The sequence below is a fragment of the Plectropomus leopardus genome, chromosome 10 (genome assembly GCF_008729295.1).
Source record: "Plectropomus leopardus isolate mb chromosome 10, YSFRI_Pleo_2.0, whole genome shotgun sequence".
NCBI lineage: Eukaryota > Metazoa > Chordata > Actinopteri > Perciformes > Serranidae > Plectropomus > Plectropomus leopardus.
The window spans coordinates 8,247,074-8,260,998 of NC_056472.1; the positions used below are offsets into that span (position 1 = coordinate 8,247,074).

The following is a 13,925-nucleotide window of genomic DNA, read 5'->3' on the forward strand; positions in this document are numbered from 1 at the left end:
TTTCTTTCTTCTGAACTACACCTGCCACCTGTCACCTCACAAATGGAAGCATACATCTACTCACCTAGCACTACTAAGCTAGCTAACCTTACAGCTCAACCGAGGAGGACACCATTTATGTTTACATTTGGTGCTCAAAGCGCCAAAAAAATACATTTCAAAAACTCAACAGCGATGTCTCTTTCCAGAAATCAAGGCCCATTTCTTTGAGATAATCCACAGACCTTGTTGTGATTCATTGCATGTGGGAACAATTTCTTCATTTCTTTTTTTTGGGGGGATTGTGTTTTAGTTTGGTTTTTTTTCCCTTTATCAGACAGTTAAGAGTGTAAGGTGGGAAGAGAGAGGGAACAACATGCAGCAAAGGTCCACAGATCGAACTGTAACCTGCTGCTGCAGCGGCGCCGGAACTATTTTCTTTCCAACGAACTACACCCACCAACCGTATCACAGCGCAGAAGGAAGCATGCATCTACTCGTGGACAAGATAAAATAAGATAAGATAACACTTTATTGTCCGTTTGCACGGAAATTTGTCTTGCATTACAAGCTCATCAATCCTCACGAACGGCTCGGCAAAAAGGCTTGTGCTTGCGACCGCGTAAGATGTAAAGATTAATGGCATCCTCCTCGGCTGAGCTGTAACGTTAGCCAGCTCAGTGGCGCTAGGTGAGTGGATGCATGCTTCCATCTGTGAGGTGATACGGTTGGCAGGCGTAGTTCAGTAAAAAGGAAATAGTTCCTACATGAAACAGCTCACAATAAGGTCTGAGCATTATCTTAAGTGTACGGAAAGAGACATTGTTGTTGAGATTTTCAAATGCTTTGGGGTTTTTTTTTGGTGCTTTGAACACCACAAGCCGAGCACCATCTAGTTCTATTATATTGGAGAGAAGGCAGACGTCTCTAAAGCCGATATCTACAACAATCGGCAACTTACTCCAAAACAATCCAGACTGATAAATAGCACTACAGGTAAGAGAAAAAATAGGGTTCTTTTTTTGGGGGGTGGGGGAACTGTTCCTTTAATCTGTGGCCAATGGGCATCTGTCCTGCAAGAGACTTGTTGAGGAAGAGAGACACATTGTTGTTCACCATTCTCGTGGGATAAGGTTAGCGGGTACATTTTAATGCCTGTACGTAATGTAATGCTCTTGACCTAAATAAGTTGAAATTGTTACTGCAGTGAAAACATCCAAGCATTTTTTTCTTCCTTTTTTTTCAGCAAAAGTGCCCCTGATAAAACCAAAGCATGTTGAGAAGTATTCAGTGCTTTCATAGTGGAGACTCTGGGTTTTATATTAAGGGTCTGATTTTGTTATGCCTTTAAATTAATTGGCACTATCAGGCTACAGTATCCCAGTGTGACACCAGAGGTACACACATTTATCCTAACCAGTGCTGGACCGATGAATCAGTTGATATTTAAACCGTAGAGCAGAGACGGGGCTGTACAGTTCGAGGAAAAGACATAAGAGGAGTGAAAGACAGATGCCTGTCACTGTGCTTGCAATAAAACCTTTTCGAGTAAAAGATGGTAGGAGCAACTTATTGCAACACCAACAATGTTCAACAAGCACAAACTTGTCTCTGTCCCCATCCACCGTCTGTACTCTGCCAAAGATTGTTTATCTGAAACACCACTCCAACATCACTGCACAACTGCTCCAACGGTCCTCTAAAAACCAATAACCAGTCAATAACTCTAGGGGTCAGAAGCTTACATCAATACATTAAGCAAATCAATTTTCAGTTAAATTATGTTAAATTAACTTTCAAAAGTTGAATACTAAACATTAAATACAGGGCTGGGTGATATGGAGCAAGAGAATAACACAATATTTTTCACCAAATACTTCAATATCAATGTTGCGATGATGTAGCCGTGACTAGTGATGCTTTTACAAATAATTAACACTATGACATTTTTGATATTTAATCATCAGTAATGTGGATGTAATGACTAAGTAGCAAATAATAGAAGAAAGGCTGCTAACTTCAGAAAATGACATCACTTGACTGTAATGCGTTCTTTAAAACGAGGGAAAGCCAAAACAATATCTAGTCTCATATCACGATATACAAATAGGTAAGCTATATAAAATATATAAATAGGCTCACTGAGAGGTTACAAAGGAATAATTATGATAATTCTGATAAAATGCTAAAACTCTAAACCTTATTCCAAAGCCTGAAAACAATGAGTTAACAGGGATCCATTCCTGAAGCACAATGAGTCCTTGTCCTTTGTTCGGTTTCAAATATATTTTTTTGTTTCAAACTTCTAATCTAACTATCTAATCTCTGAATTAAGTCAGTTTGGCTCTCTTGTGCATACTGTATCATTAATTTAAATGCTAACAAAATAGATTAATTCATGTTGTTAATTTTCACTTGTTGTGCTGCTAATGTTTTAAATTGTAAGTGAAGACAGAAACTCTACAGATGAACGGCAGTTAGGGAACAGTAACAGAATTACACAGTTTGTCCAGCAATAAAACGAAGATCTCGCAATACCTCATTATCTGATTTTTTTTTCAAGCATGACATTTAATCCATTTCTGCCTAAATGTGTGTCTACAAACAGTTTGGAGATTATCAGCAGGGCAAGGGCAATTTCAAGTGAACTAGTAGCTCCATCTGCCTTGAAAGTGAGCAATGTGTCAGTGGGAGAGAAAAAAAAACAGATGAGCAAACTACATGTGAAAGATGTGAACACAGAATAACACTGTTACACAGGTAACTCTGATTCTCAGATTTAGAATGCAATATTCATTACTTGCAGAAATGGTCTGCAATGTTACCGCAAAATCATATTTTATGCTTGATTTTACTTTTGCTTCCCCACAAAAGCAACAGTGGGAAGCAGATTGGGTATCACTGTGTTTCTAAATAATCCAGCTGTTACACCTTTTGGGAGGAATGACTTCCCGAGTGTCTTTCACATGACAGCAGCCTGAACACAGGCACTTTTAAACACCATGCGCTGTGCTGCACTGTATGTATGTAACCTTTAAGATTCAATCTTTTTTTTTCTCTCCTCGTCGTTTTGTAAACGTGTGTGCAGAGACGCACACAGATCCGAACACTGCAACGCATACCTGCATAACACTTCAATGTGTGACTGCAGCTAGCACAGCGTTAACACTGCTGTATCTCTTTGAATTGGACATGATGCGGTCTCCCGGGTAGACCTTCACAGGCACCACTGACAGGGTAAAGCTGAGGTAAGATGACAGCCATAAATCCCACTATCGCGCTGCACACGCATAAGGAAATTTCTCAACATGTACAGAGGTGCAAGTGCATATTTAACGTTAACCGCCGATGTAATTTTGACCGGTGAGTCCCCGCGTCCGCGCTGCTCCAGAGGATTACCAGGCTAATATTACATAAACACAACCGGAACCCAAATCATATTAGCAACCCCGTTTGTTTCATCCTCCGCAGCCCCAAAATAACACGCTAACAGCCTACTCACGGTTCCTGCTGGAGCGGAAAGTTAGGGTTTCCGGATGCGTTGAAGTCTTCTCCGGCACTTCACTTCAAAACACAGACGAATGTTTTCCTCGGTGTCGTCGCTGGCGTTGGAGGAAAAAAAAAAACACGGACCGAGGCTGAGAGAGCGGTTGTACGGTCGCATGTACTGCAGTGTTCACAGTCTGCTGTCGGCTCTCTTCTTCGGCTTCATATTTTGTCGCGGTCGGTAAAGGAAGTGGTGCATTAGCGCCGCCCTGTGGTGTGGAGGCACCAGGGATGTCACACAGCACATCTTTTAACAATATTGCCAATAATATGCAGTGTTTTCGGTTAGCCTGCTGTGACCTTGAAAATGTCTCGACAGTTCCACCTCTGTGTAAACTAAGAGATATAACTGTCAGTAAACACAGTCTGTTGATATTATTTTGAAATGTAATCATTACTGCAGTGGAGACTCCAATGCAGTGCTTAACAGATAAAATAAAATAAAATAAAATGAAATGAAATGAAATGAAATGAAATGAAATGAAATGAAATGAAATAAAATGAAATAAATCAGTAAAACCAAACAATCAATACAACTCAATTTCTCACTCCGACAAAAAGCTATTCACAACCCTGACCTCACTCCTCAGCAAAGTAATTAACTGCGTGTTGGTTCTCCTGCATGACAGTTATTTACTTCCGCTCAAGATTTTTTCAGTAAAACCACCAAAATGAAATAATAAATATTGACAGCCTGCCAGCAAATATCAATTGTTGTTCTGGACACAGTTATATTTCAGATACCCAGGTCAATAGATCCAGACTATTATTTGGCCAATGATGAGAGTTAACAGCAAGTTTAAAAAAGAAAAAAAACAGTCAAATTTTAAAACCTAATATAGTGAAAACACCATTCCAGCTGCCACAGACAGCATCAAATATCATGTTTGGTAACTGCTGATATTTTGCAACATTTAACCTTGTGATATCCTTGATATCTTTGTCCACTAAAATTGCTGGTCATTACTATGAGGAGAGAGGTCAGTCCCCATCCACAGCAAAATTAAGTAATCTTCCATGCAGCTGCAAATAATTATTGCATTTTCTTTTATTTGAAAGAAATAAGGAAGACAGAAAGATGAAATGCAAAGTAATAATGTCTTGAGTTAATGACTGGAGGGAGATGCATTGTCACCAACATAAAATGTAATGTAAATATTATCTCGTTTAAGTGTTTTGTAAAAAATCACTTGCCACTTTGAGTTAAGCTGATGTAATGCAAATGTCAATAGCAATGTCATCATGAAAAAAATACACCTTTACTGAATCAGCAGACCTCCTCTGATTATCTGGCTGAATTGGAAAAAGTTTCACTGATGAGCGTCCTACCTTCTATAAGACTAGATCTAAATAGAGCCACCTCTGTATAAAATAGGGTGTCCCTCAGAATTATAAAAATCATAATATATTTCATGGATAAACAGGAATCCCAAGATCAGTTACAGTGAGAAGCCCACATTAACCAGCATGACAATGTTGATCTAAATTAACTACATACAGATCAACATTATGATGACTGTAATAATAATAATAATCTCAGCAAGTCTATAGATTACAAGAATGGTGTGATACAGAATTCTCGTTCAGACCTATTGGCAAGAGATTACCCAGTGTTAAAACATACACACACACACATGATTTTCATTTTACAGGATATGATGCTAATGATGTCAGTCTTCTTCCTGAGTAAGAGAAGATAGTTTCTATCTCAGCTGAAACTTAAATGAGTTTACTTAAAAAAGCTTTTTTTATGCAGACCAAGACAGATATATCCTACACCTCTACCTTTGACCTTCTTGCCATATATGAGTTTTGTTTATTCCAGAGAGCAAGACTACCTATGAAGTATATGATAGACTGAATATAATATTATGCTCAGTCATTCTATCTTTGCCATTTCTACCCTTTGTCCTTTGTGCACGTACCCTCTGGAAAGCAAAGTCATCAAAAAAAAAGTGTGCTGAGAAACAGGATAATGAGAACGGGTGTCTGGGTTTAAATTTCCAATCATTTTATTCCGAAATCCCATTAAGGCAAATAGTGACCATTCAATGTGCATTTAATGCAAAATGCAGATATTTCATGCAAAAAAAAGTGATTTCAACCATCATCTGAGATATGCAAACAAACAGTTACAAGCTGCACATTAACCTAAAAGCAGATTATGTGAATGTGCAATTTAAGAAAATCCCTATGCAATGATCATATTTCAAAGTACAGTAATTCATAAACATAACGTGTGTGCAACACTGGAGGCCTTGGAGTTTGCTTATCATCTTAGACAAAATTTATTTAATTTTAAAAGTAATAATACGCAGAAATCTGTTCCGAATTTTGGTCAACTTAAAACCATAAATGAGAGGATTCATAATGGGAGGTATGATAAGAAATTCTATTGCAATAAAGTTTTGAAGGTTTTGAGGCAAATCCTTCGAACCATATCGTATATGCATTATATCCAAAAGAATAGTCACAAGAAAAATTAGTAAGGAGGTGATATGTGGCACACATGTTTGCATGAACTTCCCTCTGTTTTCTTTGGAATTCACACATGTTTTGATGAGATACATATAGGACCAAACTATGAAAAGACCATGGAGGACATAAATGATTATTGTAATGAATGCAACAATAGTATTTACCAGAGTTTGTTCTGGAAAACAAGCAAGTTTAACAATAATCCAATTCACACAAAACAGTCTGGCGATGAATGGGCTGCATAACTTTAATCTAGATGTTAGAATAATATTTGTGCCTATGATGCAAAAAGGTCCTAACCAGGAGAAACACACTAACTTTAGGAGTCTTGGCTTTGACATAATAGAGTGATACTCCAGGGGTCGGCATATAGCCACATATCTGTCATATGCCATGACTGCAAGAATAGACAGATCACTGCAGGCAAATGAATACATTACTAGAGCTTGAACATGGCATCCAGCATAAGAGATAACATGAACAGGAGACAGCAGATCCCAGAGGAACTTTGGGTAGAATCCTGTAGTCCCATAAAGTCCATTCAAGCAAAATGCACATAGTAGAATATACATCGGTTCATGCAGGTTTTTATCCAAAATGATGGTCACAATAAGAGAAACATTTACCAGCACAATGAAACAGTAGCACAGTAAAGTGAGAGAGAAAAGAACAGTTCTGTGGTTTTTTGTTTCATTTAAACCTGAAAGAACAAACACTGTTATTACAGAGACATTATCCATCATGGTGAGAAGGCGTACTTTGCCCCCATAGTGACTGTTCCCTCATCTCACTGTTATTAATATCTGGACCAACTACAGCAACACATGCGCTGGGAATTCAAAACAGCCAATCAACCTTTGGAAAGTTCTTCCTCTTTTTTCTACGTGCTGTAATCCACTGTACGAGCAAGAGGGGGTTATCAATTAAGAGGGAAACATAACTTCAAGATCAACAGAATCTGCACAAACAGAAAAAGATTTTGCATTTCATTCTGTGGGTGGAGGCTATGAAATGTTATGGGTGAGGAATTAAAACAATGTCCAAACATAAAACAGTTTAAAGCAAAATATAAAGAAAATGTTTTCACGGGATACAGGGATGAAATGGGAGTGTGACAGTCGCTAGGTGTTCACAGGATACTCTTACTTGGTATTTATTTTTCTATTTATTCATGTACATTATTAGCTGGTCCTTTTCTGATCATTATGTTTGTTATTGTTTTGTTATTGTAAAGTCATTTTTTCATTGTCCTTTTTTATTGATGCAGATGTATATACAGTAGGTATATATTTGTATAATCATTGTTATTATTGTTGTTGTTGTTTTGCGATTATTTATATTGTTATTATGATTATGATGATCAATATTACTATTAGTGGTAGCAATTTTTGGGAAGCAGAATAGACATGATAGATATGTAAATCATTAGTATAGGAGACGGTCGGGATTAGATAAGTTTCGGATCACTTTTTATCATCTGTTGTTTCATTCTTTTCTTTTTCTTTTATTTTTTATGTTTAAAATAAACTTAAATCAATCAATCAATCAATGCAAAACATGAACAACACAAAACCTGCAGGCACCATGGTAGACGGGGTGTCCATTCCTGCTGAAAAAAACAGCTTGGCCAGTTTAAGATGATTAAGCTGGTTGACCAGTTTGTTTGACCAGCTTAATGTACACTATATGGACAAAAGTATCGGGCCGCCTACACGTTACACCTACAGGAGCTTTTATGACATCCCATTCTCAGTCCATAGGCATTAATATGGAGTTGGTCCCTTCTTTGCAGCTATAACAGCTTCCATTCTTCTGGAAAGGCTTTCTACAAGATTTTGGAGTGTGTCTGTGTGGACTTTTGCCCATTCATCCAGAGGAGCATTTGTCAGGTCAGACACTGATGATGGACGAGAGGGCCCGGCTCAGAATCTCTGTTCTAGATCATCCCAAAGGTGTTCAATAATGTTGAGGTCAGGGCTCTGTTTGGGCCAGTCAAGTTGTTCCACACTAAACTCATCCAACCATGCCTTTATGGACCTTGCTTTGTGAACTGGGGCACAGTCATGCTGGAACAGAAAAGGGCCTTCCCCAAACTGTTCCCATGAAGTTGGAAGCATAAAATTGTCCAAAATGTCTTGGTAAGCTGCAGCATTACCCTTCCCTACCAAAATTCCCTTCAGTTGAACTAAGGGGCCGAGGCCAACCCAAAAAATCAACCTCATAGCATTCCTCTAAAACTATTGTTAATAATTATTATTAAAATGATTAAGAAATAAGGAAATGTACACAAAATTAGAAAGGACTGAAAATCATTAAAATGTCAACTGATATAGATATACATTTTTTTGTTTTAGTTTACTTACTACTTTTAGGTTTATAGAGCCTTATTTGGAAAACTGTATCTCATTTGAAGCAATGGCATTGCTTACGGTGAAACTGCCCAGCTGCTATGACTTAAGAAATTAGTTTTGTTTTAATAGGTTTATTACATATTATGTAATAGTAACAATGGAAAAATCATGCACATTACTGTAAAGTATGCTTTTTTTCTCGGTAATTAACTGTTCGATTTTTTTCTAAACATTAGATGTGGTGGGATCCTTGACAAAAAAACTAGAAGATCCACCATCCTGTTATCATGTCACCAATAAAAGAGAGTAGTTACACGGACATCACTTAGATGCAATGCAAACAAAAAAAAACAATATACATGAGGAAAAAGGTAACACCTGCACACTAACTCCATGCCACACATGTTTATTAAAGACAACATTTTGATCCTGCTTGGATCTTCATCAGGTGTAAATGTTTTTTTCATCATGTAAGAAATGAACATAGAATAAGAGAGCATTTGTAATAAACAGACAATTGTTGAAGTAGACAAATATTTCATATGAGGTGAAGACAAGGTACTTTCAGTGTCAACATGAAGAGAGAGTCATTAGTACTGCTGTGATATCCTACATTTACTATCATCTCTCATCAGTTTTTTTTTACTGAACAATAACTCAAGAAAAATGTTAACAAATAAGTCAACTTTCCATCATATTTCCATTAAAAAAAATCAAAACAATGCACTGATGTTTCACTTAGTGTTTAAGTCTCAGTCTGAAAGCTTGCCTCTAATGTGAGAAAGTCATTGGATGACACTTTGCATTTTTCCTTTTCACATGAACTAGATTCAGAATTTTGTTACGGACTTTGGTGAGTTTGAATCCATATATAAGTGGATTCACAAGTGGAGGAATAAGCAGAAATTCTATGGCCATGAAATTATAGAGGTCTTGAGAAAAATTAAGTGTCCCAAATCTCATGTAACATAAATCTAAAAGCACAGCTGCTGTGAAAGTGAGTAAAGAGATCAAATGTGGCATGCACGTTTGCATGAACTTCCCCCACTTCTCTTTGGATGATGAGCATGCTTTTATCAGTTTTGTGTAAGACCATAAGATAAACAAAAAATGTCCAGAATAAAACAACATATTAAAGTATGTGACTATAGAATTTGCTTTGGGTGGAGCACAAGCCAGAGTGACTATCATCCAGTTAACACAGTAAATCCTGTTTATCTGTGAGCCACACAACCTTGCTCCCAATATTGTTACTGAATTCATGAACATGCTGTTAAGAGGTATAAGCCAGGAAAAAAACACAAAGAGGGAGATTCTCTGTTTGGTCATAACTGAGTGGTAAACTAGAGGTTGACAAATAGCCACATATCTGTCATATGCCATCAGGGTCAAGATAGAAAAATCACTGCAAGTTGATGAGTGTATCACAAAGCCCTGTAGCAAGCATCCAGCATAAGAAATGACATGAGATGACAAAAGATCAAGAAGAAATTTAGGGTAAAAACCAACTGTCCCATACAGCGCACTTACACAAAGATTACAAACAAAGATATACATGGGCTGATGGAGGTTTTTATCCATTATAATGACAATAATAAGAGCAACATTTCCCAAAAGAATCATTAAGTACCACAGGAATGTGAGCAAGAACAGGACAATTCTTTGCTCCAATGTAAAATTTAAACCTGAAAGAGTGAACAGAGTGACATCTGAGGCATTTTCCATCATCTGCAAATTTTCTCAATCTCTAACAGAAGTTTGACCCCTTTCACCAAAACCAAGTACTCATGAAAACAGTTACCAAAGAGCAGAACTTCCAATCTTCTGATGTGTGTGGACAGATGTAGTGACAGTCCCTCGCTGTGACTGCAGCGGCTGAGCCCAACAGTTAATCCTTTTCTGGAAACAACAACGCGGCCTTGGGAACCAAATGGGCCAATCACAATATTGTTGAAGCATCCATAGGTGGGGCCAAAGAATCAACAGCTATGTTAGTTTAGACTTTCCCCTGGCAACAACAAGAAAAAACAAATTAAACGTAGGTTCTAAATCCTGATATCCTATCCTGCATACAAGTTACCTGTAATGATGGCGACCACGTCATTATCCCTGAAATTCTGTTCATACGGAACAAATAATTTGCAACAACAAATACATTTTGAATGAAATGTAATGGCAGCAGGATTATGTTTTCCATTTACATGATGGTAAAGTTTTGTGAAAGCACCTGGTCTTATTATATACAAAAAGTCTGACTTGAATGAAGGCTTCTTTAAAATTCAACTTACATAATCTCTCCCAACTTTACAAAATAAAAGGTAACTTTATTGTCATTTTTCTTAAACATAGTTTAAGAAGAAATGAAATTAAAGTTGATCCTAAGTCCTGCTACATCTTTTGGTGTCGATTTGTAGTCTGGTGGTTTTGCAGCATATACTTCTGTATCTTTTACCAGATGGCAGCAGGGAGAGCAGACTGTGGCTGTGGTGGCTGCTGTCTTTCAGTATCTTTTGGGCTCTGTACAGATGCCTCACTTCACCGAGGTCACTGATGCTCTGTAGTTGGGAACCAATGATGTTCTGAGCAGTTTTAATCACCCAATGTAGAGCCTTCCTGTCTTGGGCACAAACCATGCCAGTTTGTGATGTTTCCTGTCAGTATGCTTTCCATTGCTCCTCTGTAGAAGTTAACCAGGATCTTGCTCTGGAATTTAGCCTTCCTAAGTTTCTGTAGGAAGTAGAGTCTTTCCCATGCTTTTTTAACCTGGGTGGTGATGTGCAATGATCATGATAGGTCCTCAGTGATAAAAATTCCAAGGAACCTATAGCTGTTCAACTGCTCCACCTCAGCTCCACTGATGAAGACAGGGGTGCGTGTCTTTTGCGTACTAAAATCAACAAGCAGCTCCTTGGTTTTACTGACATTGACCAGTAGGTTGTTCTCTATGCACCGCTCTGCATGATTGCTGATTTCCTCCCGGTATGAACTCTCATCGTTGTTTGGATTACGGCCAGTGATGGTGTCGTCTGCACACTTCACAATAGAGTTCTCCTGGTGACTGGGAGTGCAGTCATGGGTGTACAGTGTGAACAGGAGTGGGCTGTTGTACTGAAGCCTAGAGTGTTAAGTTTTGCTTCATGAGATTGTGTTTAATGCCGAGCTGAAGTCAACAAACAGCATCCTGATGTAGCTGTTCGTATTCTCCAGGTGAGTGAGTATTAAGTGAAAAGCAGTAGATCTGGCATCCTCTGTGGATCTGTTGGTTCTGAAAGCATACTGGTGAGGGTCCCGGCTGGCAGGGATGTTGTCTTTGATGTGCTGGAGAACCAGTTTCTCAAAGAACCTCATTAGAATGGGGGTAAGAGCCACAGGGCGGTAGTCATTACAACTAGACACAGCAGACTTTCTGGGTACAGGAACGATGATGGCTGTCTTGAGGCAGGAGGGAACAGTCTCTTGTGAGAGTGAGATGTTAAAAATGTCAGTTATAACATTAACAAGCTGATCAGCACAAGTTTTTAGTACTCGTCCTGGACGAGTCTCTCCTTTAGAGACAGTGCAGACAATGTTGTGGACTTGTTTATTTTCTCTCTCAGCAGGAGTTTTCTCACATCTGCTGTGGTCGCTGAGAGTGGCCGGTTCTCTGGAGGTGGAGTAGCCACAGCTGAGTCCTTATTAGGGAGGTCAAAGCGAGCGTAAAATGTGTTCAGCTGGTCCGGCAGTGTGGCCTCACATATGATGGTGGTTCTCCTGCTTCTGTGTCCTGTGACATCCCTTGCCACATATCTTTAGTAGTGCTGTTGGTGTTGAGGTCTCTCTACAGTCTCTGCTGGTGTCTCTTCTTAGCCTCCTTGATGACAGTCTCAGTCTTGCTCTGGCGATGATGTATGCCTCCTTGTCCCCTGACTGAAAGGCAGCTTTTTTTGCTCTGAGAAGTCTTCACCTCCCCATTCATCCAGGCTTTCTGGTTGGGGAATGATCTCACCGTCTTTGTGATTACCACATCATCAACACATTTGCTGATATATAATGTCACAGAAGATGCATATTCTTCAAGATTGATCTTGTTATCTTGAGTCGCAGCATCTTTGAACATTTGCCGATCTGTGCATTCAAAACAGTCCTGTAGAGCTGCTGTGACTTCATCTGTCTGCACCTCATCTGTGCCAGATTTTGGTGCCACTTCTATTGAAGTCATTGGAACCTATCACATTTGTACTGAAAAATGCTTCCACAAAATTAAAAAACACACATTACATAATGTTGACTGAAATTTGTGATCAACATATGACAGTCAATTCTCACTCCAAACTTGTCAAATTTGCCGCTCTGTTGGTGCTTTTGGTGTGCAATTGTGATGCTGAAAGCCACCTTCTGTGTTGTTGACATCACGGTAATGGGTAGCGTCATCCCACCATTTGCATTTGTTGACATCATGCAGCATTCAGGAGCATAAACAACTGGCTCAGAAGGATACCTAAAATGTCACAAGTAGATGTCTATAGTAACTGATAGAACGGCACCATGTGACAATTTTAGATGAGAATGTGTTGCATATGCATGTTTGTTTTTCCTGTTATTGTTCTCCAAAGAGGACATAACTTAACCCGAGCCTACTGGATGTGCACACCGCTAATCTTTTTGGAGACCAATTGTAACGGGTGTGGTACGGACCCAGATGCAGTACAACGGTAAACAGGATTAGTTGGTAATGACTTTTATTCAGACCAGCACAATTCAAACACGAAGCAAGATGAGGTAATTCAGCACACAGTTCGTTCTTCAGGTCGGAACCCACAACAAAGTCTCTGGAGGGAGATCGGAGAGGAGCACCACCTATATTAAAAATTCCATAATTTCCATGACATCAAAAATTTTAGTTTTGGTATTCTGTTTTTTGGGTCCAGGAAAGAGTTTATTCATGTTAATTCAGTCATGTTGTAACTAATATTTTTGGACTGTGTCAGACATATGAAAAATGTATGAATTCTCCTTTCAGCTAAGTGATCTTGTTGGCGTAACCTAACCACACAGGACTCAGGATGCAAACACTGTACTCTAGTCTCACTGTTTTGTGGTTTGTGTCCTCATCATCCACCCTGACAATCTATGTGTGTCAGTGCAGTTCATAAATGTTGTGCTTTATTTACCGAAAAAAAAAATCCATAATTCTGTTTTTCATCACACAATGCCAGAGGGACCCCTACAGTATAACTTATAGTGGAGGAACCTTCAGAAACCAGTCATTCAACTGTAGTTGCCTGCCTCACTTAACGCATAAACAGTAGAAGAAACAGTGATCCAAGACTCCCCAAGAGGAACAGTACAGCATATTATAACAGATTTGATAGAATTATTAGCCTAATAATTCTCAACCCTTGCTACTCCAAGCTATTATTTTTAATCTGCTTCCACATGATTCTCACTTATGATGTTTATTATAAGGTCAAAGGTTGTAGGTGTGTATGTGTCAGTGCATTTTGCATGGTTATGACGCTATTTGATTGATAAAATCTATCCACAAACAGACAGGCATAGAAACAACTGGCAAAATACTCAAAATTGCTTTTG

At 38.6% G+C, this 13,925-nt stretch overlaps 2 protein-coding genes across 2 annotated transcripts; both read right to left on the bottom strand.

Moving 5' to 3' along the window:
• Positions 1–5,813: 5,813 nt before the first annotated feature.
• On the bottom strand, positions 5,814–6,749 carry LOC121949424 (olfactory receptor 11H6-like). The gene has a single exon (XM_042495108.1). It carries the CDS (start codon positions 6,744–6,746, stop codon positions 5,814–5,816), a length of 933 nt encoding a protein of 310 aa, XP_042351042.1. The 5' UTR covers positions 6,747–6,749.
• Positions 6,750–9,125: 2,376 nt separating this feature from the next.
• Positions 9,126–10,085, bottom strand: LOC121949087 (putative gustatory receptor clone PTE01). Its single transcript, XM_042494686.1, has one exon. It carries the CDS (start codon positions 10,080–10,082, stop codon positions 9,126–9,128), a length of 957 nt encoding a protein of 318 aa, XP_042350620.1. The 5' UTR covers positions 10,083–10,085.
• Positions 10,086–13,925: the final 3,840 nt, after the last annotated feature.

Bases quoted from the DNA above. Each gene is read 5' to 3' on its own strand.
- LOC121949424 (XM_042495108.1), bottom strand. From the start codon at position 6,746: ATGATGGATAATGTCTCTGTAATAACAGTGTTTGTTCTTTCAGGTTTA.
- LOC121949087 (XM_042494686.1), bottom strand. From the start codon at position 10,082: ATGATGGAAAATGCCTCAGATGTCACTCTGTTCACTCTTTCAGGTTTA.